This window comes from Danio aesculapii, chromosome 22, assembly GCF_903798145.1.
Source record: "Danio aesculapii chromosome 22, fDanAes4.1, whole genome shotgun sequence".
In the NCBI taxonomy this organism is placed as follows: domain Eukaryota; kingdom Metazoa; phylum Chordata; class Actinopteri; order Cypriniformes; family Danionidae; genus Danio; species Danio aesculapii.
The window spans coordinates 20190750-20217197 of NC_079456.1; the positions used below are offsets into that span (position 1 = coordinate 20190750).

The following is a 26448-nucleotide window of genomic DNA, read 5'->3' on the forward strand; positions in this document are numbered from 1 at the left end:
ACACACACACACACACACGCTTCTTTGTGTCTTGTTATTGTAACACCACAAAGCGTTTTCTTGTTTTTTCTTGCCCTGTTTTGTCCTGTCTAGCTGTGTTATTGTTTCTGTTGATTTCACCACCTGTCCTGACCATTCGCCTGTTTTTGACTACATATTTTGGATTACTACTTTTTGCTCCTGTTTTTACCATTACCTGTCTGACCATTCTCTGTTTAATAAAGTGCACGTGAAACTTCTTTAACCAACACTCTTCCATTACAACATGATTATGAAAGGTTTCATGACAGACTTATTAACACCCACTTCAGGTAACGTTGTACAATATTTATTTATTAGTTTATTGATTCATTTATTTTTGTTAAAATAATTGGAAGAAATGTCATCTGCTTCCAAAGGCTACATTTATTTGATAAAAATACAGTAAAAAATAAATAAATAAATAAAATTGTATATATATATATATATATATATATATATATATATATATATATATATATATATATATATATATATATATATATATATATATATATTTATATATTTATATATTACAACAGTCTAAAATAATAACACAGTGGCGATAATTATAAAAAAACAAACAAAAAAGGCGTGTTTTAAAAGTTTGTTTTCAGGTCTGCCAAATATGCTGTTGTCATGTAAATAAACAAACATTTTTGTTTGTTTGTTTGTTTGTTTATAGTAAAAAATGGGGTCATGTGAATGCCTCTGTAGATTGCACTAATAGTTCACATTTTTACAGTGTATTCTATCAAATAAACGCATCCTCAGTCAACATAACAGTGTTTTTAAACAAAATTTTGTTTTAAAAACAACAACATTAACAAATTCCCAATGACAGATTGACTATTAATATATCATCATCATCATGCCATAATAAGTGAGGCTACCCACCTTTGCTATTTCCGTCGGGACCTCTAAGCACAGTGCACTCCTCGATGACTCCGTAGGGCTCAAAAAGACGGTACACGTCCTCCTCCGTCTGCTGTTTGTTCAGCATCCCGACGAACAGCTTCCTGTCTTCTGAAGCAAAGAAAAACAGCACGAATCAAACGACTGGCGTCACCCCTAACCTAGCCATTACCTGCATACATTACTATTGTAAGCACAGCCCAAATAGCACTCAGACTTTTGGGCCTCGGCCAGGACGGGCAAACAGGGACTGCTTTTGCTTGGCCCATTTAGCTTGCGGAATGGAGTCGCAGCAGTAATTGTTCCCCGTGCCAAGTCTGTTCATTTTAATTTGGGGGATAATTGGGTTCAACCCCGTGTTGGAAATGGTAGGGTAGGCCTGAGGTGATAGCGCTAAGCTGTCCTGCTTAGAGGCTTGGTTTAATGGGAAGAAGCAGACAGAGTTTCTACCAAACTCTGGAGGGTGGAGATAGGCTGAGACTAAAGCTACGGTTGACCTGAAAACCAAAGCAATGTGAGATGCTGTCATCAGCTTTTGTGTTTAGTCTGTGGTAATTGGTTGTGTTTATAGATAATGCTTTCTTCGAGCTGAAATCTTGGATGTTAACATGAAATTATAAAAAGCTCCATGCCTGAAGATACTGGCCAAGGACAACTCGTGTAAGTGAATCACAGTAGGAAATCTTTTAATTCATTTAAGATACTTAAATGGGAATTTCATTATGAAAATAATAAATAAAGAAACAAATTTGCATCAAATGTGAGTTTGCTTAGTTTATGGCCGGGGCATCGCTAGACCCAATTTACTGGGGCACGTGCCCCAGTAAAAATCGCCAGTGCCCCAGTAAATGCTTTGAGATATGATTTACTTCACATGCAAGTGTATTTATTAAGAGTGGTAATTCCGAAATAAAGACTTTATTCTCTATGTGCAACTGAACCAACGCTGGTGAAAGCAATATAGTTTAAATAAAAAAGCAAACTGACATATTTTTTGTATTCTATTGAATTTTCAATAAAATTTCATTCAAATGAAATTAATATTCATGCAAAAGATTTCTTAAATGATCTTAGCATATCACTTAAGTTGTGCCTTAACATTGTTTTCAATGTAACATTTAAGATTATTTAGAATAATAATTGTATAATAACAATAATACTTTTATTTATAGTAAATATTTGTTTAGAATTTTATTTGTATGTATTTATTTGTATATATATATATATATATATATATATATATATATATATATATATATATATATATATATATATATATATATATATATGGGGGTGTGTGCCTCAGTAGAGCTTTATGTCTACAATGCCCCTGGTTTATGGTCAGGTTAACACAGAGGTATTATAGCTAGCCTGAATCTTAAATTCAATTGCAACTTGAAAAAAACATATACTATGTTATTATATTATTATTTCAACTAGGTTCAAATGATACATTTCGAAATTATGTTTATTCATTCATTCATTCATTTCCTTTCGACTTAGTCCCTTAATTAATCCGGGGTCGCCACAGCGGAATAAACCACCAACTTATCCAGCATATGTTTTACGCAGCGGATTCCCTTCTAGCTGCAACCCATCACTGGAAAACATCGATACTCATTCACACACAGACACTACGGACAATTTAGCTTACCCAATTCACCTATACCACATGTTTTTGGAATTGTGGGGGAAAACGGAGCACTCGGAGGAAACCTACGTGAACACAGGGAACATGCAAACTTCACACAGAAATGCCAACTGACACAGCCGGGGCTCGAACCAGCGACCTTCTTGCTGCGAGGCAATTGTGCTCCCCACTGCACCACCGTGCTGCCCCAAAATTATATAGTGACATTTAAAATTAGCTAAAATGTAAGAAATATTTGATTAAATGTATAAAGTTGTATATGTACTTTATAATCATATTCATATTTTTGAATGTCAAAAAGCTTGGTTATTTATTTAATCTATTTACATTTTATTATTTCTTAATTCAATTTTAATTTAGCATTTTTTATGCTTTTAACATTTCCAAGACCCCCTAGTACCTCAAGTTTGAAACCCCATTGTCCTACAAAATCACCCAATCATTCTATATTAATTATTAATTACATTTAAATAGATTAATTCAAATCATCTGGTAAACTACTAAAAAACTAAATATTGCATTGTCACCAACACCCTCCTCCCCCACCCCCCAATGGTTGTGCAACTCTACTTTCATAGTCAAAAATGCATTCGATCAAATTGCTTCCACCTGTTGAAATAGCCCCAAAAGACCCCCCACTTTCCACTTACTAAACAAACATGTGATTTCCATGAGATTTGCACAAAAACCAAGGTATTCATAATTCAATGCTTTGTACCAAAACAGATGAAATATGATCAAAAACGATGCCAGCCACATCTTTTTTATTCACTTGCTTATTCACTCATTAGCCGTGTAACATGATTTTGCTCATTCAATCGTCCTTTTGTCACCCTGAGCACTCCAGCAAACAATCACGTAGAGCATGATGAAATAAGGAACAAGAGTTTCAACAGAAGCCAAACAGAAGACACACATCTGCACACACATTAAAACCAGGTGGAAATGACAATCTCGGATTGTCTTGGCCAACATCCTAAAGTCAGAGTGAAGTTGCTCTGACTTTTATTTCAGCATGTTGCTGTACTTCTAACTGAAACAGAATATTGAGTAGGGGGTGGGGTTTTTTTTTTGCACATCATTCCCTTGTAGCAAACTAATGTTAAGAGGGGCATGGTTAAAAATATTGTGGCTGAAACCGTCAAACTGACATCAACAGAATAGGACTGCCGCTCCAAATGCAGAAGTAAATGCTCAGACTTTTTTTAATAACAATGTCCCCCAGCCAAATAATATAATAAATTCTGATTTCAGATGGACTCCGAGGGGCACATTGATGTCAAAATAACACTATAAAAAAGCATGTCAGCAATGCAAATAAAAACACTAGCGTCAAAAAACATGTCAAAATTGATTACATGACGGTCGATTTTGTAATTGACTTTGACGCCAATTTTAGATAGTTTACATGCATTAAATTTGTAATTTAAGCTTTAAGATGAATACATATTTTTTCAGCTGTTATTTTGGTGGTCAAAAGTGCAACAATGTTTGAACGTCAAATGAACGTCATTGTTTTGACATCAAAACGATTAGCATTTTTTGATCTCATGTCAATTTGAAGTCATTCGAGTTTTGACACCAAGGTACCTGCTGGGTTTAAATACAAAACAAATCCTGGAGAAAATCAGATGAAAAAAGAGACATGAGGCTGACTCCAAGCCAACTATACAACTTTATCAGCGCATTGATCTTTTTGAATATATGTCATTGGGATGGATGTGTCTATTGAGAATCTTTTAGTCTCGGTGACTCTGACCCGCACGTATTGATATTCCCTCATCTACTCAGGAACCTGGCTGCCTCGCTGCAGTTGAGACGCGCTCTAAAATAATCACGAGTGTCAGCATGTTGTCTGGGCCCCGTACACGCTCTTTATCGTTTGTGGCAGGATCAGAGGGTATGTATCAAAATAGAGGCGATGCATTGTGACATCTGTCACGTTACATCGGAGAGCATTTATCTGCAAAAAAAGAAGGCCCTGAACTGGAAAATAAAAGGGCAGGATGGGCCTTCAACAACGCCTGCAGGGAATCTTCCGATCCAAAGGTGGGCTGGTATAACGTTCCTGGACGCATTCACAAGCACGCTCGCCTGGACTTGGCCTTGAGGTTCTTCTGTGCTCCTTGTGATGTCTGAACTGGTGGGGGAGTCTGACTGGACAGGATTAATGTACGAAGCTGACCTGTATGAATTTAATACAGCGTGTGCTTCACCTCAATATTTATGCCATGAGCGCTGCTGTGGTAGCATGCTTTAAAATACACCCTTGCGGCTGTCCGATGGTTGACAGCTGAATGGAATAATACTTATAGGCGGAAACAGTGGAACAGTAATACACACTATCAATCAGAACAGACATATTTTTCACATTTAGAATCTTTTTTATTTGAAGATTCACTGTTTTCCACAAATTTACAATCACTTAAAATTGAATTCAATTCAGTTCATGTTTTTTCTCTAGCGCTTTTACAATGTAGATTGTGTCAAAACAGCTTAACATAGAAGTTCTAGTAAATTGAAACTGTGTCAGTCCAGTTTACACAGTTGAAGTTTGGTTCAGTTCGGCTGCTGGAAGTCCAAACACTGAAGAGCAAATCCATTGATGCGCAGCTCCACAAGTCCCAAACCAAGCGAGTCAGTGGCGACGAACAAACGTCACCAATAAAAATTGACAAAAATGCATGAGGAAATTATTATACTGTTATTAATATGTCAAGTGCAACTTATTTAGAGATTTCTAAACTCACACAAGACAGAAAAGTGTATCCTAGTTCCTATTTCGTGAAAACATTGGCTATATGTCATTGGTGCTTTCATGATGATTCATGTCTGATACACATTTTCGTGGTAAATCAGAACATAAATGCGATTGATTTTGTCTTATTCGTGGAAAAAAAATCAGGTAACACTTTAAAATAAGTCCATTAGTTAACATGAGTTACTGTTTTAACTATTCATAATACATTTTTTACAGTATTTATTCATGTTAGTTAATCTAAGTTAGGTTAAATAATATTAGTTCATGTTAACTCTAATATTAACTAATGTTAACAAGCACAACTTTAGATTTTAATAATGCATTAGTTAATGTTGAACTGTGAATAATAAGCGTTTAACAAGAGCATTCATACTTAGACAATGTTTGTAAATACATTAAATAGCATTTACTAATGGACCATTTTCAGTTTGTGTGTGTGAAATTCTATTGTACGGCGCTGCAAAAAGGGGTTAAACAAGGCGGTTAGACACTAAAAAAAGCGAGCGATTGCTCCATGTTTTAAATTTCTGTCCAGAGAGGTTTAGATGTTTTGATCTTCGATTGGTCTCACTCAGTCAAGTGATGCGATTTTGCCAGTCAGAGTTCACCAAGCTTGAACTTTCCAACGCAGCAAACTGCGAAACTTGACGCATTAGCTTGCGTTTCCGGTCTGACGCATTCACGTGCGTATGAATGGAAGTCTATGGGGAGAAAAGGGCAGTGTGACCGCAGCTTTATTCTAAAGTGTTACCAAAAATAAAGTTAAATTTTGACTAATTTGTGAACAAATCAGTTGTTTGATTAAAATCAAATTTGAATTTAAATCATAAAACCCATTTAAATTATTTATCTGATTTACAAAGTCAAATAGTTTTTGCTGATTTATGGATAAATGACTATTTTGAGTGAAATCTTTTCAACTATTAATTAAAGACAATCGGAATGCTAATCCTATAAAAAAAAAACATACAAACAAACAAACAAACTTGTCTTGATACTTGTTACAAACAAATCAATCAAATCCTTTTTAATTTTCGAATTTGTTTACATGTCTTTATTTTGTATTGGCACTCGTACCACATTGATTGTTTTTTCCATCCTTACTGAAGCCCTTTGTTCGGCGTTGATTAGACATTAAAAAAAGCAAGCGATTGGTCATGTTTTAAATTTCTGTCCAGAGAGATCATGTTTTTATCTCTGATTGGTCTCATGCAATTATGTGACTAATAAATAGTTAAATTTGTCTGATTTGTGAACAAATCAGTTGTTTGGTTAAAATCTTATGTGAATTTAAATCACAAAACCCATTTAATTATTTATCTGATTTACAAAGTCAAATAGTTGTGTGATTTATGGATAAATGACTATTTTGAGTGAAATCTTAATAATTAAATTAAAGTAATAAACTAATAATTAAAGACAATCTGAATGATTAATCCTATTTAAAAAAACAAACAAACAAACTTCAATTTGTTTACATGTCTTTCACAATTTCTCTTTTTGTGTTATACCAAATAAAACAATGCACTTTTTATACCATGTAAAGGTAAAAATCAAACGAGGGCAGAATTTAGATTTTTACGGTGAAAGATTTCTTTAATGCGGTTTCCTTTGAGTCTCTGGATATTTTATTTAGCACTTTAGCTGTTATCCCCCGGTTCAATAAAAAGCAAAAGTTTTGAGAACCTCTGAGCGATTTATAAAATAAATCAGCCAGAGAATGTTTTCATCACTCTTTTTGACAGGGATGAGAGATAAAGCATCACCACAGGGCCGCCATAAGAAAATAAAAACAGACACCGCTACTGACATTACACTTTTAGACAAAAGAGAACCGCACACTCGCTCAAACACACTACAATGCAGACTGCATTATATTACACTCAGTATAGGTGAATGTGTGGCAGTCTCGCATAATTCAACTTTTGCTGTTTACTCAGACAACAAAAGGTTATGAGAGTTGACTGTAGTCAATAATGCAGCAGCTGTCTATAAATAAGCAGGCAAAGTGAGTTTATCGACAGCATGACCACAACAGATTCATTAAAAGGCATTGAAGTATAACATGCTGTACAGTATCCTGTTTATTTATATATAATGCACACTGTGATAAACTGTTCAGCAGCTTAGGCTCTTGAAAAATTTGTATTTATAAAACATCCAGTTTTACTGTATGTGTTCTGCTCTGAGCAGGACTAGTACTGGTCTTCCTGGAAATAGATTCTAAACGCTAAACATAAATAGTTTAGATGCAAAAACCTCTAAATGCTGTCTAAAATTTTCTTCTAGAACTGAGCATTTTATCAGGCTCCTGTGTGTGGGTTCAGTAATTTCACTTTTATGGCAAAAAATAAGTCCTTTTCATAGTCTTCAAAGTAAAATAACTTAAAATATACAAAGGAAGCTAAAAATATGCTCATTTTCTATTTAAATTTTTGATGGCAACTCTTTATATTTATATTTTTGCATTTAGAAGATGCTTTTATCCAAAGCAATTTTCATCCATGAACACACACCCAAGACGGGGGGCTGCCCAGGAAGCAATACCTGTGGTATTAAGGGTGGAAGAGAGTGCTGGTTATTACTCCCCCCACATTGGGGATCACGTGATGCTATGAGAGTGACAAGACGTGTCTGAAAGAGCTCCTCGCCATATAGCTGAATATTTTACTAAACAGTCGTCCTAATTGCTTTAAGGGTGCACAGAATTGAGTAGAAAGTCATCAAGATGTCTCTCGATGCCTTTTGGTCGCAATCAAATTCCGACAAGTAAACAAGCTAGAAGAAAACAAGTGTACTATTGCCGAGCAACATGGCGATAATCCGGGTGAACAAAACTATGTTACCGGATGATGCAGTTAACTCTATAGTCGAAAAGGTGTCGATTGTTCTTGAAAAGAATATCCAATTTCTGAGATATCAGGCAAGTTGGACCGAGAATATCTCAACGCACCTGGGATCTATCGAGAAATCCCTGCAAAAAGTACCCTACCTACAATTCCTGCTTTTTCCGGGACTTGAACTTGCAACCTTTGGATCACAAGTCAAATTCTCTAACCATCAGGCTTCACCCCGCCTGGTCCTTAAGTGGCCTTACTAGACCAGCAATGGGATTTGAACAGCATTTCTGACATGGGAGGTAGGGGTGCTAAAAAGGAAGCTAAAGATCTCAGCCTCTAGTGCACCTCTTGAAGCCATGGGATTGAGTTTTAGCTGCACATTGCTGCCATGACCCAGAAATGAGGGGAGGTTGGGGTTGTGTGTGTGGCAAAAGCCAGGGATATGTAACCCCGCTGGTCCTATGCCACCCAACCTCCGGCATGGGAGTCGGTTGATCTACCAAGGAGGCTAAAGACCATGGTCTCTAGCGTTTGTCGCTAGAGCACCTTTAAAGGTCAGAGGATTGAGGTTTACCTGTACAGCACTTCACTAGATGACCCCTGCTACACTCACCCCATTAAAACCTCACTTCCATCCGGGTCACGGAACCAATGTAACTCCGCTGATCCTACGCCACCCAACCCCCTCCGAGCTGGGCTCAAACCGGCAACCTTCCGCATGGGAGTTGGTTGCTCTACCAAGGAGGCTTACCTGCAGCACTTCACTAGCTGGCCTCTGCTACACTTACACTGTGCAATCTTTAATAGTCCTTTACGATTGTAGCTTGTCAGACTGTATGAACATGATCCCCATGTCACAGTGTAAGATCTCAGTTGTCATAATGTCAGACTGTATGACAATCAAGACATGCCAAAGAAGACCCATCTGAAGTTTGATGTCATCCAACCATGACACATTCAGCAACACACATCCTGAAATGGTACCTAACAGCAAAAACAAGCAAGCTTATATGCCTTGATAATAAAACCCTGCAAAGTTTCCTAGAAGGGATTTAAATTGCATCATCATGTTTGGCAGAGAAGTCACACTGCAGGAAAGTGTCTCAAATCTTTTGACACTAAAATAAGACCACAAATTTTAGCCTAGGATTATAGGAGTCTTAGGGATTTTAAAACTTTGTCTCAGACAACCAAACTGTGGCCAAATAACACACAGTATGAGCCAGCTACAAAGAGATACATGTAAACCTTACTCCCATCCGGGTCACGGCACCAATGTAACAACTATGGGACCATTCACCCTGCTCCAGAACAGGATTCAAAGAGGCATTTCTCAGTCCAAACCAGAGGCATGGGAAGCAGTTGGAGGTAAAGATCACAGCCTCCTGTGCAGCTCTTGAGGCCAGAGGAGTGAGATTTACCTGGCCGGAGCACGGACAAGGGTGGCAAGTGTAACTAAGGCCGGCTCCTAATAGATGTGCAAGTAAACCTCTGTTAAATTTAAACTGAATTGTTGTGCTCGTCTCGCTCTGAGAGCGATTCAAACCAGCATTTCTGGCATAGGAGTCAGCCTCTAAAGGACAGAGTAGCATTTACCCACACAGCACTTACAAGCTGATCTCTATTAATCTAACCTTACTTTCACCAGGGTCACTGCACAACGGTAACCCAACAGATGTATTCACCCTGCGCGTTTCTGGCAAGTGAGGGGGATGTGTTAGCAAGGGTGCTAAAGACAACATTATCTCTGTCTCTGTCACCTGTAACATCTTGTTTGTCTTTTAAAGTCATGGTAGCGAGGTTTAGCTGCACAACTCTTACTAGTTGTCCATCATTACTCCAAAGAGACATTGGTGCCCGCTAGCGTTTCGGAAGTGTATTGCAGAGCAACAGAAACAGCGTGCAGAAGTATAAATAAAAAAGGCTTGCGCCATAGGTCACGCCGATCACTTGATGCAGTAATATAAACCAGTCTTAAGAAAGGGGTCAAACATGGCAAGGCAAGGGGAAACGCGTCGTGATGCTCACTAAACAGTTTAAGACTCAGCAATGATGTGTTTGTGTGTGCTGAGTTAATAGTCCTTGAAATTAGTCCATAACGATCTTCTGACTGTGTGTGTAAATAGTCAGAATTAGGAACCTGGGTGTGCAAGGTGCATGCTGAGATTTGTAGTTCGTTAAAGTAGTGCGTGTGGAGTTTTTCAGCGATCCGCAGCGGCTAGATCACTGGCGATCGTAACAATTAGCATAGCAACATTGTTAGAGTAAAATAAACATTTTATACTTTACAGGGCATGCATTATATGCAGCCTACAAAAAAATAGGCTATTGTTTGACATTATTGACCTCACGTTAATCTTCATATGATTACTATCTTCAATAGTATTAAAAACAATTTGACTGAATTTTTGTTTCCCTATTTTTACCGGAATAATCCGTAAATATTAACGTAAAAGTATGAGTTACTCTCTAAAAAAATACAGAAAATGTCCTTTAAAAAAACTGAAAAATAACGTAATACCAAAATACAAGCCATAACTGTAAATTTAATGTTAGAATTTTTTATTACAGAACACATCTGTAAAACAACAGGAATTTCACTGTAAAATGAAAAATTGGAAAATTCTGTAAAAAAATACAAACAATTACCTGTAAAATGTAGTTTGTTTTTACAGCGTACAATATTCTTAACCACTTAACCAATCAAGTCTCATCATGTTTGAAAACAGCTCCTCACCTACACTTGAAAGGAATTCATGTTTGTGTTTTACTGACTCTAGACTTTGTTTCATGAGAACTGCAGTGATCTGCAACACAGGTACGTGTTTTCGAGTATTGCAAAAAGTGACAATGCATCTGGCTAGCTGTTTAATCACAACAGTGACATCAGGGTGCTCCAGCGTTCTCATCGCACGTTTAATTGATTAGCGCTCTTGATATTTGCATACTTTACTCCCGTGTGTCCTTCATACTCGGTCCGGCCCCACCAGCTGTGATGCTGCCTCCAAAAATTACTCCTATCAAGCTTCATCAACTTCAGCGGCTGGAAAGAGTTTTGTTTAATACATCACAAATTAAGCGACAAAACGACAAGGGGAGAACAAGACTGCTAGCTCCATGTCTAAGGGAATTTACGTCCTTGTGATATGACTGGGAGCAAATTCGTATTTGTTTAATATCATCACTGATTTTTGTTTTCTTTATAATAGAAGGAATGTGTCTAGACTGCAAAAATAGCTATTACTGTAGGCCTTGACTCTATACAGCCATGTGTTTACTTCTAAATTTCTCACACATTAAATAAAGGAGATATAACAGCCTAGAGGGGTTTAACATGTTGATGCCAAGGACTCGAAATAGGATGATCCGGATATCTAAATTATAAAGACATATTTATACCTGTGACAAACAATGTTTTATATATCTAGACAAAAAATAACATAGACAACAATCATTATCTATGCAAAACAGATTTTTTTAATAAATGTTATTCAATTGCAATGATGAAAAATTCAACAATCAACAGATATAACTAGTTTACAATTATATATACACTCACCGGCCACTGTTTAACTGCTTGTTAACACAAATTTGTTAATCAGCCAATCACAAGGCAGCAACTCAATGCGTTTAGGCATGTAGACATGGTCAAGACAATCTGCTGCAGTTTAAACCGAGCATCAAAATGGGGAACTTTGTAAGCGACTTGGCATGGTTGTGGCATGGTTGTTGGTGACAGATGGGCTGGTCTGAGTAATTTCAGAAACTGCCGATTTACTGGAATTTTCACGCACAACCATCTCTAGGGTTCGAAAAGAATGGTCCGAAAAAGAGAAAATATCTAGTGAGCCACAGTTTTGTGGGTGCAAATGCCTTGTTGATGCCAGAGGTCAGAGGAGAATGGCCAGACTGGTTTGAGCTGATAGAAAGGCAACAGTAACTCAAATAACCACTTGCTACAACCACTTGCAACATTCGGATGGTAGGGTCAGAATTTGGCATCAACAACATGAAACATGGAGCCATCCTGCCTTGTATCAACAGTTCAGGCTGGTGGTCGTGGTGTAATAATGTGGGTGATATTTTCTTGGCACACTTTGCGCCCATTATTACCAAGTATTGTTGCTGACCATGTCCATCCCTTCATGACCACAATGTATTCATCTTCTCATGGCTACTTCCAGCAGAATAACATGCCATGTCATAAAGCGCGAATCATCTCAGACTGGTTTCTTGAACATGACAGTGAGTTCATTGTACTTAAATGGCATCCACAGTCACCAGATCTCAATCTAATAGAGCACCTTGGGATGCCAGTACCTTGTTGAATCTATGCCACAAAGGATTAAAGCAGTTCTGAAGGCAAAAGGCTGTCCAACCCGGTACTAATAAGGTGTACCTAATAAAGTGGCCGGTGAGTGTATATAACTGATTTTAATATTGACATCAACATAAACTAAGGCTAAAAAATGCTAAATGCTCTCTTGTGCTTCACAGTATCCCGAAATAATAACCTGGAAAATTCAGGCCCATCTGGCTTACACAATCATAATATTTCACATAAACTCATTACACAGATATCAATCATTCAGAATAAAAGACAGGAACACACTACAGCAGGTTATCATCCCAATCTACTACTAAACATATAAAACCGATAAACATGCCGCCGAACTGCAGTCGCATTTTTACAATTTAGATCCGTGTTGTTGTTTAGTCTGCAAGAAGCGTCTCTGTAAACATGCAGACAGTATCCTGGCTCACAAGAGCAGATCCTGCAGCTTCTGATAAGCCGCGAGGTGAACGGTCGAGTTTGTAAATCACTGTCCTGAGAGAGAAAGAGACGAATGATAGTGAATCATCACTTTTCCCGCTCTTTTTTTTTTTTTTTTGGAGAGTCGATGGACTACCTGTCAGTCAAGCCTAAATAGGGTAGGGGGGTCATTCCTTAAATCTGCTGTCAGGCCTCCGTGAGTAAATCCCATTGTTTGAGGCGGCGATAAGGAGAAATGATGAACAATATTAGCATCTTGATAAAAAGCAACATACGAATGAACAAACACATTAGCGGAGAATTACCGGGTGGGCAATTATTCATGCGGAGAGTGAGCAAACCCAAAGAAAAGTGTTAGTTTAGCGCGCAGATAAGCGATGTAGACAGATAGGACGGGGCCGAGATAGATTTTGCTGCCATTTCCACTTGGCAGACCAGAATTGAGCCTTTGAAAGCGGCGCGCGGCCCCGAACACTAATTAAAAACAACACAACAATTACCTCATGTAACAAAACACAAGCTCAACAAACAGACAAAGAGGGTTAAAGTAATTAACCTACAGAACAAACCCGGTAGATTTGGATCCAATTCATTATATATAACATATCTTGTTTTGTAGGAATACGCACATCCGTCGGGATCTCTATCTGGCGGATGATCGGGGGCTTCGAGGTCTTTTGGCTGCTGTCGATTTTGAGTCGCGTCTTCGAGTTTCACCTCCCGTGAGTTAATCTGAAACAATCAGCCTCGGATTAGTTCACCAAGGGTTTGGCCAAATAGATTAATCTACATCGAGCCACAGACGTTTGGCAGTTTTTAGCAAACAGATGGGCATCAAAATTTGATCAAGGGAAGTAAAAAAAGAAGTCAACAACTTCATTTCCATAACACTGCGTGCCAGAGTTATGTAAAGCTAAACAGTTTATGTAACTTTGGCTTGTTAAATATCGCAAGGAGTTTGTTCATCCGGCCAAGCAGACTTGCTTGGGCAGTTCTGATGACATTTTTGCAAGACTTTTGCTTGCAAGACTTTTTGGCTTGTTGTCACATTGGATTTTTCAGTTTATACTATTTATACTTAGAAAAAAGTTGTACAGATTTTTTTTTTTATCATTGAGCAATTATAATATATTTTCACATTAAGTTTAAATTAGTTCATTTTGAATATATATATTCAAATATATATATATATAATATTATATATAAGTCTTGTCGCCTACCCAAGTTTTAGGAACAACAGATAATAATTTGACTTCTAGTTGATCATTTAGAATCAGAAGTGGCTTATATAAAAGGCAAAGGCCTCTAGAATAGATTACGCTTATTTTATCAAAATAAAATATGATCATGCCTTGCTTTTTTATTATTTAATTAGGACAGTAATTCTGAAAGGAGGAGGCTGAAATATGAGAAGGAGCGCTGTCCTGCTGAAGAATTTGCCTTCTCCTGTGATTTGTAATGTAATGGGCAGCACAAATGTCTTGATACCTCAGGCTGTTGATGTTGCCATTCACTCTGCAGATCTCTTTCATGTCTCCATACTGAGTGTAACCCCAAACCTTGATTTTTCCTTCGCCAAACTTGACTGATTTCTGTGAGAATCTTGAGTCCATGCGGGATCCAATAGGTCTTCTGCAGTATTTGTGATGATTGGGATGTATAAAAAAATAAATGCATAGATTTCAAAGTATCTGTTGGGGATCGACAACTAGAATTGTCAGGTAGTGTATATAGATTGTTTATCCCAGTTATAAGAGCAACAAATAATTGACTTAATTTAATGTAAAATATTTTATGTTATCTTTGTTATTTACTTAAAAAAAATCTATACTTATTTTTTAGGGGAAAAGTACATTTAATGGAAAAAAATTAGAAAAATACAATTAATTAAATTAATTAAAATATAAATATGAATATTATTATTTTATTATTATAACATTTATTTACATTTTATGCATATTTATTAATAATTTAGAAATTATACCAAGAAAAAGTGTATTCATTATTTGTTTTTTCTTTAAAACTCTGAAAATTAATTGTATTAATTTTAATAATGAATTAAATGAAAATGACTATAAATATTGCATTAATAAACATATTTACAAATAAAATTATTATAAAAATATATATATTAATGTAAAATCTCATATAAATGTGAAATATGTGTTTGTATTATTTGTAATTAAAATAATTAATGATTTATTATTTTATAAGTATATAGAACTAACTTATATTTAATATTTATAATATTTATATTTAAATACATTTTAGAATTACATAAAATGAACGCTAATGCAAAACAAGACCAAATATTGTTTCATCACATTAAAAAAACGATACTTAATTCAACAAACCATGCTTTTAAACCAAGCGCTTATCAAGTATCTGACTCAAAGCTGCATTAAATCTCCAAGTGGTAACTAAGTGAACTGAACCGCGACGCCGCACACTGTAATCTAAATAGATTGCGGTATTCGGGTTGCGTCTGCAGTTAACTGCTAGGTCAACACATAAAATAAAAGCCGCTGGCTGCAGAGATGGCCTTCAGACAGCAACAACAAATCACCAGGAGACTTGAAGCAAATGGCCAGCACATTTTCCATGTCACCATTCCATCACGAATGACGTAAAAATGCTGGAAAAGTTATTTGTGCGCTCTAATAGCAGCGGCTTACAGCTTCTCCTGTACGTTTCCAGTTCAAAAAAAGCAAGAGATGTGCTTGTTTAAAATGAAAGTGAAAGTTGTAAGGTGTAATCAAAACGCTTGACGCGCAGAGGGAATCCTTGAAGATATTATAAGCGGCTGTGTGCATATAAAACCGAGGCTAATATTGGGACGCGGGGGAGGAAACAGTAGGCCTAAAATATTTTATCTCCACCATATACTTCACGGCAAATTTACACTCGATATGATAACACACGTGAAATATGACCTGCTACCTTGTGTCGGCTTCCACGTATTACAGCGGCGCTCATAAATCTCTAAACCCCGTCCACGCAAGCCAGTATATAAACATTTACAATATTGCAGGGCTATTTATACTGTCTTCCTTCATAATGCCACTCGCCGGGCGCTTCCAAGACGGTTATGATATGGATTTTGTTTTGTTTCATTACATTTATGGCTGTTTTTATTACATATACAAGCGCAGCTGCTTTCTGACGTACAGTAGCTGCCGTTTGATGTACTTGCATCATTATTTTTTTCATTGTTTGACTGATACTGATTTACATGCTTCGCTGTAACCAACCACACACACACTTTTTCTTACAAGCGGTTGGTTAATGAGGAAGTCACCTGCTGTAGTGCACTCAAATCATTAACCTCTGCTTTCTGATTTTTTTAGGAGGATGCAGGTCTACGTGTACGGGACGAAGAACTTCATTTAGAGGTTAAAAGCAAGCCTGAATATTAGTCATAAAAGCCACAGAGTGAAGAGGCCACATTGGCCTTCTGGGATTCTTCAAGGCGCAAACTGGAGCGGAGGACAAGAGGTGAGTGTGCAAGAGGGATAACTGATAAATAATGGAGAAAACAGATGCTGGGAGGCTGAGGAAATATTGGGTCACACTTTATTTTGATGGTCCGTTTGTTGAATTTAAGTTACATTGCATCTACATGTCAACTAATTCTCATTAGATTATAAGTAAACTGTTAGGTTGAGGTGAGGGTTAGTGTAAATTGACATGTGCAACGTTTCTTATTGTCGGTTAAATGTCTGTTGAAGCAGCAGTCTCAACAGATATTCAGCAGACAGTCTACTAATACTCAAATGGACCATCAAAATAGAAGTGTTACCAAATATTGGCCAAAAAATTGGTCTGAAAACTTTGATTAGTTTAAAATGACACACTTGCTTTTTAAGAACCTCATCTTGTTTGCATTAAAGAGGTACAATTCTTGCTAATTAACCATCAGCTATGACTTTTGGCTCAATAGACTGCTAATTTTCTGCTTATTAATAGTTATTGAGGTAGTGGTTGGGTTTGGGTAGGTAGGTTAGGTAGGTTCTGTTTGTAAAAAAAGATCATACAGAATATGTACTTTACAAGTGCTAATAAACATACAATATGTTAATAATAGGCAGATATTGCGCCACTAGTGTTAACTAATAAGCTACATTATTGTTATGATGATCATATATGGTCTAACAATGTTTGAGGACACATTGCTCATCTTTTAATATAAACATTTTACTATCTGATTTTTGTGGAAGTAAATGGTATGCAAATTAGTTAGAATAAGATGTTATAATACATGAGTTGAGTATGACAGTAAAATGACTAATAAAATACTAATGTTGACTTTAGTAGAAAGTAGTAACACATTTTAGCAATAAAAAAGGTTTAATGCTTACTTTGATATTTGTATCCATTGAAATTGCACTGAACTTGCTCTTTAAGAAACCTGACCTCATCTAGTTTGCATTAATAAGGTACAATTCTTGCTATTAAACCTTGACTTTTAGCTCAATTGACAGCTATTTTTCTGCTTATTAATAGTTACTGAGGTAGTAGTTGGGTTTTGGTGTTAAGTAGGATTCTGTCTGCAGTATATGTACTTTATAAGTACTAATAAACATACAATAGCTTAATAATAGTCGGATATTAAGCCACTAGTGTTAACTAATAAGCCAAATTATTGAATTTTGATGTTATGATGTTCGTATATGATCTAACAATCTCTGAGGACACATTGTTCACCTTTTAATATGAACATTTTAATATCTTATTTATTAAGATCAATATATTAATTGTGGAAGAAAATGATATGCAAATTAGTTAGAATAACATATTAAAATAATAGAGTATGACAGTAAAATGACTATAATAATAATATGGCACTAATAAATTAACATATAGTCACAATATTTACTCCTTAACAAATGTTGCACTTCATCATCAAATGTAGTACCTAATGCAGAAGTTTGCATTTTCAGTTGTAGCTAAGTTCGTGATTTTAGCTAAAAAGTTTGCAAAGTAACTACTCATAACGTTTGTGATTTTGGTCCTGAAGTTACCCAGCAGGCACAGGATGTCAACATGACATCAGATTGACGTTGTACCCCAATGTCGTGGGGTATTGCATTTGGTTTGGAAAGTAAAATCAGGATGACATCAGAACCCAAAGTCAGGCCGACCTCAATGTCAAATGTTGGACAGACATTGTGTTATAGGTTGGCGTTGTGTATATACATATATGTTATAGGTTGGCGTTGTCTATAACATATACGTTGTCTATAATTTATATATGTTATAGGTTGGTGTTGTGTGGACGTTACTGATATGATGTCTATCAGATGTTAGATTTTGGTTGCCATACCTGATGAATAAATGTCAGTATTTCACGTGAATATGACGTCGGTTTAAGATGTTGGCTTGACGTTAGATTTTGGTCACTTTCCAACACGACCTAAAAACAACAAAATATTAACGTCTAATGATGTTACCGCTTAACGTTGTGTGGACGTTACCAATGTGACGTCTATCAGATGTTGGATTTTGGTAGCCATACCTAACGAATAAATGTCAGTATTTCACGTCAATATGAAGTTGGTTTAAGATGTTGGCTCGACGTTACATTTTGATCACTTTCCAACACAACCTAAAATCAACAAAATATCAACATCTAATGATGTTACAGCTTGACGTTGTGTGGACGTTACCAATATGACGTCAATGAGACGTTGGATTTTGGTTGCCATACCTGATCAATAAATGTCAGTATTTTCCATCACTATGACACTGGTTTAAGATGTTGTCTCGGTGTTGGATTTTGGTTACTCAAAATAACTTAAAAATAAGTAAAAATAACATTGTCCTTGAATGTTGATGAGCTAAATTTAACCTAATTTTAATGTCTCTGACAATATGCAATTTCAGTCATGAGGTTTATTTCTCATTACATGTAGAATCTACTCTGACAGCATATACTTTTTTGTCGCAAATACCAACAGCATGCAAACTCAGCCACAATGTTTGCTCTTGTCAAATGTGTTGCCTACTCCAAAAGTTAGCAATTTTAAAGTTAGATCAAATACATCATATGACAATAATAATAATAATAATCAAATTTATATAATAAAATAATCAATTCTGTTATATATTTCAATGCTCCTTTGCATATTTTGGCTCATTTCTCCTCTTTTGTGTGCAAATTGTACAATCAATGCATAATAAACATCGTACATATAAGGGCCAATCAGATCAGGGGGTGGTACTAAGTGTTTACAGCCATCATTCCACATGAGCTTCCCGGATGGATCTCCTTATCCATATTTATTCTCTAATCTCAGTGTGTGTTCCCGAGCTGCCCCGCACAGGGCTTTGACTTCCAAATCTGCAGAGTTAACAGTTACAGATGGGGGAAAATGCTGGATAAGGTAAAGTGGCAAAATACATAAATAAAAACATAAGCCGCCCGAAAGCCAGTCCCATATCTCGGTGATTTCATAATAATGTAGGTTGATTTCCTCCGTACAGTATACAGGCTAAAATTACAGTGTGCTGCAAACTGATAAACCTTGAACTCCTCACCTCCTCTCTCATTGTCATGCTGTTTAATGCAGTCCGGAGGAGACTGTAGGAAATTGGCTCGGGATAGCGCAGTAGCTGAGAGACCCGTAGGCCTGCCATTGACTTTGAGCAGGTACATCTTCACTCACCGTGTGGGGTGTGTAATATAGAAGTAAGTAGAAGAGCTCAGCTTGATGGAATCATCCAGACTCAGTTATGCCATTTAAAGCTTATTAGGATCAAGTCCAAAAATAGAAGATGAACATTTCTGGGTGGTCAGAGAGACGTCTGATGTAACCCGAGGGAATCTTAAACAGATTAGGTGCATCAAGAATTGTGTTTTTAGAGAATGAGTCAATTATGAGGACCGTGGCATTTGTAATTCATTCATTCATTTTTCTATAGCTTAGTCTCTTTATTTATCAGGGGTAGCTACAGCGGAATGAACCACCAACTAAACAGATTAGATTAATAAAAAATTGTATTTTTAGAGAATGAGTCATTTATGATGAGCGTGGCATTTGTAATTCATTCATTTTCCTTCGGCTTAGTCCCTTTATTTATCAGGGGTCGCCACAGCGGAATGAACCGCCAACTAAACAGATTAGATGAATCAAGAATTGTAATTTTAGAGAATGAGTCAATTATGAGGAGCATGGCATTTGTAATTCATTCATTCATTCATTTTCCTTCGGCTTAGTCCCTTTATTTACCAGGGGTTGCCACCGCGAAATGAACCGCCAACTAAACAGATTAGATTAATCAAGAATTGCATTTTTAGAGAATGAGTCAATTATGAGGAGTGTGGCATTTGTAATTCATTAATTCATTCATTCATTTTCCTTCAGCTTAGTCCTTTATTTACCAGGGATCGTCACAGCGGAATGAACCGCCAACTAAACAGATTAGATAAATCAAGAATTGTATTTTTAGAGAATGAGTCAATTATGAGGCGCGTCGCGTTTGTAATTGATTAATTCATTCATTCATTTTCCTTCGGCTTTGTCCCTATATCAGGGGTTGCCACAGTGGAATGAACCGCCAAACAGATTAGATGCATCAAGAATTGCATTTTTAAAGAATGAGTCAATTATGAGGAGCTTGGCATTTGTAATTCATTCATTCATTCATTTTCCTTCGGCTTAGTCCCTTTATTTACCAGGGGTTGCCACAGCGGAATGAACCGCCAACTAAACAGATTAGATTAATCAAGAATTACATTTTTAGAGAATGAGTCAATTATGAGGACCATGGCATTTGTAATTCATTCATTTATTTTCCTTCGGCTTGGTCCCTTTATTTATTAGGGGTTGCCACAGTGGAATGAACTGCCAACTAAACAGATTAGATGAATCAAGAATTGTATTTTTAGAGAATGAGTCAATTATGAGGTCAGGGGCATTTGTAATTCATTCATTCATTCATTCATTCATTAATTCATTCATTTTCCTTCAACTTAGTCCCTTTATTTATCAGGGGTTGCCACAGCGGAATGAACCACCAACTAAACAGATTATCTGAATAAAGAATAGTTGTTTTAGAGAATGAGTCAATTATGAGGAGTGTGGCATTTGTAATTCATTCATTCATTCATTTTCCTTCGGCTTAGTCCTTTATTTACCAGGGATCGTCACAGCGGAATGAACCGCCAACTAAACAGATTAGATGAATCAAGAATTGTATTTTTAGAGAATGAGTCAATTATGAGGCGTGTCGCGTTTGTAATTGATTAATTCATACATTCATTTTCCGTCGGCTTTGTCCCTATATCAGGGGTTGCCACAGCGGAATGAACCGCCAAACACATTAGATGAATTAAGAATTGCATTTTTAGAGAATGAGTCAATTATGAGGAGCGTGGCGTTTGTAATTCATTTATTCATTCATTCATTTTCCTTCAGCTTAGTCCCTTTATTTATCAGGGGTCGCCACAGCGGAATGAACCGCCAACTTATCAAGCATATGTCTTTGGACTGTGGGGGAAACCAGAGCACCCAGAGGAACCCCAACTGACACAGCCGAGACTCAAACCGTCGACCTTATTGCTGTGAGGCGACAGCGCTAACCAATGAGTCACCTCTATGTAAATTATAAAACTGTCATTTTGTGAAGCTGTTAATGTCATGACAGGTTTACCTGACAGGCATAAATGAGTACTTGCCACCAAAAAAAACAATGGTGGATTACAGGACTGTAGGTGTGTTTCAAACAGGATCGCCCTCCAAAGGGAACTTTTTTTTTGTGGAAACAATCATAGCTGCCAAATTGAAGTGTCGTTCCAAACCGAAGTGCTCAGAAGTGGCAACTTCCAAGGGACCTTAAGAATGAAGGATTTCAAAGAGTGCAACTGATGGACACTTTGTACCCCTATGATCTTTCATGCAGGGTTGATTAGCATTGCACAATGCATTCCATTTTGGAAGGGCTCATCTCTATACAGAAAGTGACAGCTTTAAATGGCTTAGGGCAGGGGTGTACAAACTCAGACATGGAGGGCTGGTATCCTGCAGAGTTTAGCTCCAACTTGCCTCAACACATCTGCAAGGATGTTTCTAGAAAGCCTAGTAAGAGCTTGATTAGCTAGCCCTGGTGTGTCTGATTAGGGTTGGAACTGAACTTTGCAGGACACTGACCATCTAGGAATGAGTTTGAACACCTCTTGCTTAGGTCATAGGGATGAGCCCTTCCGAATGGAACACAGTGTGAATGTACGCAGATTTGTAGTGTGTCCTTACAAGGAGACATCGCTATCTACTGGTCTGGCATGCGTAACGCACTGTGAAGATTTTGCCAGTTTTTATAGATCCATGTCAATGGGGATCATCTGTATGTGAAACGTTTGCATTTAATTTCATAATTTCAGTCAAAACAAGGTCACAAAACCAGAGCATTTTCCACAAAATATGTACCACACGTCATAACTTTAAACTTCAAACAGTTGAACTCCAAGCTTTGGTCTTTACAGTAGCTAGGTTATGGCAGAGCGCTTCTTTGCTGCCTCAGTCTTGTGGGGTTTTAACTAGCAAGAGTGGAGCTTCAATCCCAATGCTCCAGGCCTGCCCTTCCCCTAACACCTATTAAAAATAGATTTGAGAGCGAGACTCTCTCTCTCCCTCTCCTCTTCCTAGGCTTTATCTGCAAGCTTTGACAGGCCCATTTGTTTTGATTTTTAAGATGATGTGCTTGATGCTTATTGAAATACTGTAACTATCTATACATTGACTAAAACGTTGGGCAAGGTGGCTATAATTGTCCATCGGCTGTCATTCCCCCGCTCCTGCTTTGCCTTTGAGCCTCATTTGGCAATTTGATTTAACATGGGAAAATATTTTCTCATAACCAACTGTCATTACAATTTCTGATGCAGCTGAAAATGCGATCCATGTTAATTAAATATTGCAGTATTTATTTATTTTTTCTCTGTGATAAAAGAGGAGAATGGTGTGTCATGAAGATCAGCTTGATTACCTTTTTTCACATATGATATACAGCACAGATGTCAAACTCAGTTCCTGGAGGGCCGCAGCTCTGCACAGTTTAGTTCCAATCCTAATTAAACACACCTGATCTAACTAATTGAGTCCTTTAGGCTTTTTTGAAACCTACAGGTAAATGTGTTGAAGCAGGGTTGGAACAAAAGGAACTGAGTTTGACACCTCTGAAATAACAACGCAATCTCACGACAATTCGTAACTTTTTGATTTAGTGGCTAATTCGTATGAATTTTTATGATCTAATTCGTACAATTTAGTACAATTTGCTTATCACCCAATGACGGTTCCGTTTAGGGGTGGGGTTGGATGCCATGCCTCCTTTTTAAAAGCATACATTTTCGTACGGCTGCACTCGAATGAATTCGTACGAATTAGCTACTAAACTGACAAAACATTAAAATACTTACGTTTTCTCATGAGATCAGGCAGTATGTGCTCTTGAGTGAAAACGATATTAAACCAAACTCTAAGAGCTTTTACAATGCAAATAACCTAACGAATAACAAATAAAATGATAAATAAGTTTCCTGCTACTAATTCTGCAGCTTTGAGACAAGCAGAAATTTGAGAAGACAGCATTCATTTGAAATAGAAATGTTTTGTAAAACTGTAAAGGTCTATTACTTCAATGCCAACAAAAATAGTGATGGCGAAAAATCTGTGGACGTTTTGGCCATTTCTATGATAAATTTTGTATAAAAAATTAAATAAATAAATAAAAATAAATAAATAAATTCTGTAGATTCTTCGGTCTAGTGATGACTCATCCTGCACTACATAGTTTTTTATCGAATCAAAAGCTGTCTAGAATGCCATGTCAACTTAATCAACCCAGGCTCATTCTGAAAACGTACCTCTATATACATTTCTGGAGAGCGCCAAATACATCCCAGGAGTTAAGTTTTTTGCAGTTTTTGTTTTCGCGAATCCACCAGAGGCCGCTGTGTATGCATTTTGAGATCTCAAATTTCTCTCACATAAAACCACCAGAGGCCTCTGACGACTGACTGTTGGACAGACTGAATGACTGACCGATCGACTGACCCATCCTCCTCCTTCCATAAAGCTAACCAATAGTATTTTCAAAAGCACCGCTTGACCTGCCTACCCACTTCCCTAAACCCAACCAACAGTTTTAAATAGTAATGCAGACAAAAAAGCCCTTGCCTGATTTTTACCATGTTTTCAGATTTTACCACATTCTCACACTGTTATTTACTTGTTTATTGTATTTTTTTACCCACTTTCTGGAACCGATTTTCGCCAAACTCGAACTTCGTCATCACATTCGTTCAGTTTATTTATATAGCACGTTTCCAACTGCCACAAGGCTGCACAAAGTGCTTTACAGAGAAAAAAAAACTAATAAATGATATAAGTATAAAAACAGTAACAGTGATAGGCACATAATAGGAAAGAACATAGAGAGTGTAACCATAAAAAGAATCAAAAAATAAAATAGAGATTTTGCCTAATTAAAAGATGCTACCACAGTTGACCACACTAAACAAGATTAAGAACAGGATCGTTTTAATCAGTTTCATCGGCAACACCCCCCCCCCATAAGGAAGGACTCAAGCTGCATAGACTTCCATTCATACGCACGCGAATTTGTCCGACCAGAAACGCAAGGTCATGCGTTAAGTTTTGCAGGTTACTGATGTGCAAAGTTCAAGCTTGGTTAACTCTGACCTGCTAAATCGCATCACTTGACTGCGTGAGACCAATCAAGGATCAAAACATGACCTCTCTGAACAGAAATTTAAAACATGGACTAATCGCTGGCTTTTTAATGTCCAAGCATCTTGTTTAATCCCGCCCCTTTTCGCAGTGCCATACAACAGAAGTTCGCAAGCTCAAACTATAGTGTGATCGCAGCTTCATGCTTCAAAAGGCCTAGAAAATAAATGAGTCTTTAGTTTAGACTTAAAAATAGGCAGCGACGAAGCCTTTTTTAGTTCTAATGGCAGCGCGTTCCAGAGGCGAGGACCTGCTATGGCAAAAGCACGTTCGCCCCTACTTTTGAGCTGGGCCTTCAGAACTTTTATTAAAAACTGATCAGCGGAACGCAAGTGTCTGGATGAAGTGTAAATAACAATTAGTTGGGATAATTATTGTCATCGTGGTCAACTTCTCTCTGCGTCTCAAGTCCACCAACGTACATGGTGAGCTAACTGGACAAACTGGTAACAGCAGGAAAACCGTCCATACGGAGGTAAGCGGTCAGCTGGTAAGAGCGAAAAGGAATGGCGTCATACTGCCCCATAATGTTCATTTAATAAATGGAATGCAGCCATACGTACTTCTGGCTACATAACTTTTGATCTCCAGAAATGTATACAGGGCTACATTTTCAAAATGAGCCTTTGTTGCCCCTAATACCACCTGCAACTAATTAGGAAGCATAAAAAAACAAACATTTGAGGCTGTGATCTTCAGCTCTAATCTTTCATGTGAAGCTGCTTTGACACAATCTACATTGTAAAAGCGCTATACAAATAAAGGTAAATTGAATTGAATTGAATCTTCCTGTTTAAATAAGAAATCTGCTAAATCAAGAAGGAAATTTTTCAAAAAATGTACAGATAAACAATTGATTTTGTGAGTTTAAAAAACAATGAGTAAAATGTATCCCTGAGAACAACTAGCATTTGCTAGCATAATACGGTAATTTTCCACAAGTGTAGTTCTTAAGTCTCCTCTAACCTTAACATACCATGATTTGCAAGCGCTCATGGCAAACTCAGCTAATTCTCATGATAGCACTCTCCAGGTCATTACGAGTAGCCCTCAATATGCGAATGATGAAATATCGGGGAAATTCTTCGAATGTAGCGTATTTTAGGATTAGAAACAGTGATAATGTATCTGCCCAGTGGATACTGCTCATCTAATTTTACATATTTGCCTGGGATTTCAACCGCTGAGCCTCTAGGGCCTTTTTTTTATTGATATTGTCCTTCAGTGTTCCCAGAAATTCTGATTAAAGTCCTAATATCCAATAGAAGTCAGACATTCGGCATCTCTGCAGCGTGAAAGCCGGCTAAATTGGGCTGGAAAAAAAATCTCACTGTCCGATAGCTCATTGCCCATTAGCCTCCTGGGAAAAGTTTCACATTATTAGAGCTGTAGGACTTAAAAATGCTAAACTGCTGTAAAAATACAAATAATTACGTGAAAAGGCTAATGTAAAAAAAGCAAACACTCAGCTTGCCCTTTAACAATGATCTATTACTTTCTATGTGTGTGCGGGATGCATGGTAATGGCTTGAGGAAAGTTTTAATCTTTGCAGCGCACAGTCAGCGCCTCATTACGAATTGCACCTCTTTAGCTGCAGAAGCGATACTGAGATGACTGACAGCAAGCAGAACGAGGGGCGTCTTGTATTTCAAATATCAATTGGCGGCGTCAGCGTTGCCGGGTAACGTGAGGGATTATCTGAAATTAGTTCAGTCAATTCATCATTACAAAGGGCAGT

The 26448-nt window shown here is 37.1% G+C and overlaps 1 protein-coding gene across 8 annotated transcripts in view; it reads right to left on the minus strand.

The window, feature by feature from the left end:
* celf5a (cugbp, Elav-like family member 5a) overlaps window positions 1-26448 on the minus strand; it is a 388064-nt gene that overhangs the window by 84361 nt on the left and 277255 nt on the right. For all 8 annotated transcript variants that reach the window (XM_056447706.1, XM_056447713.1, XM_056447712.1 and 5 more), the window contains exon 4: window positions 916-1044. In XM_056447706.1, the coding sequence (XP_056303681.1) occupies window positions 916-1044 (129 nt within the window). The remainder of the gene's footprint in view (window positions 1-915; window positions 1045-26448) is intronic.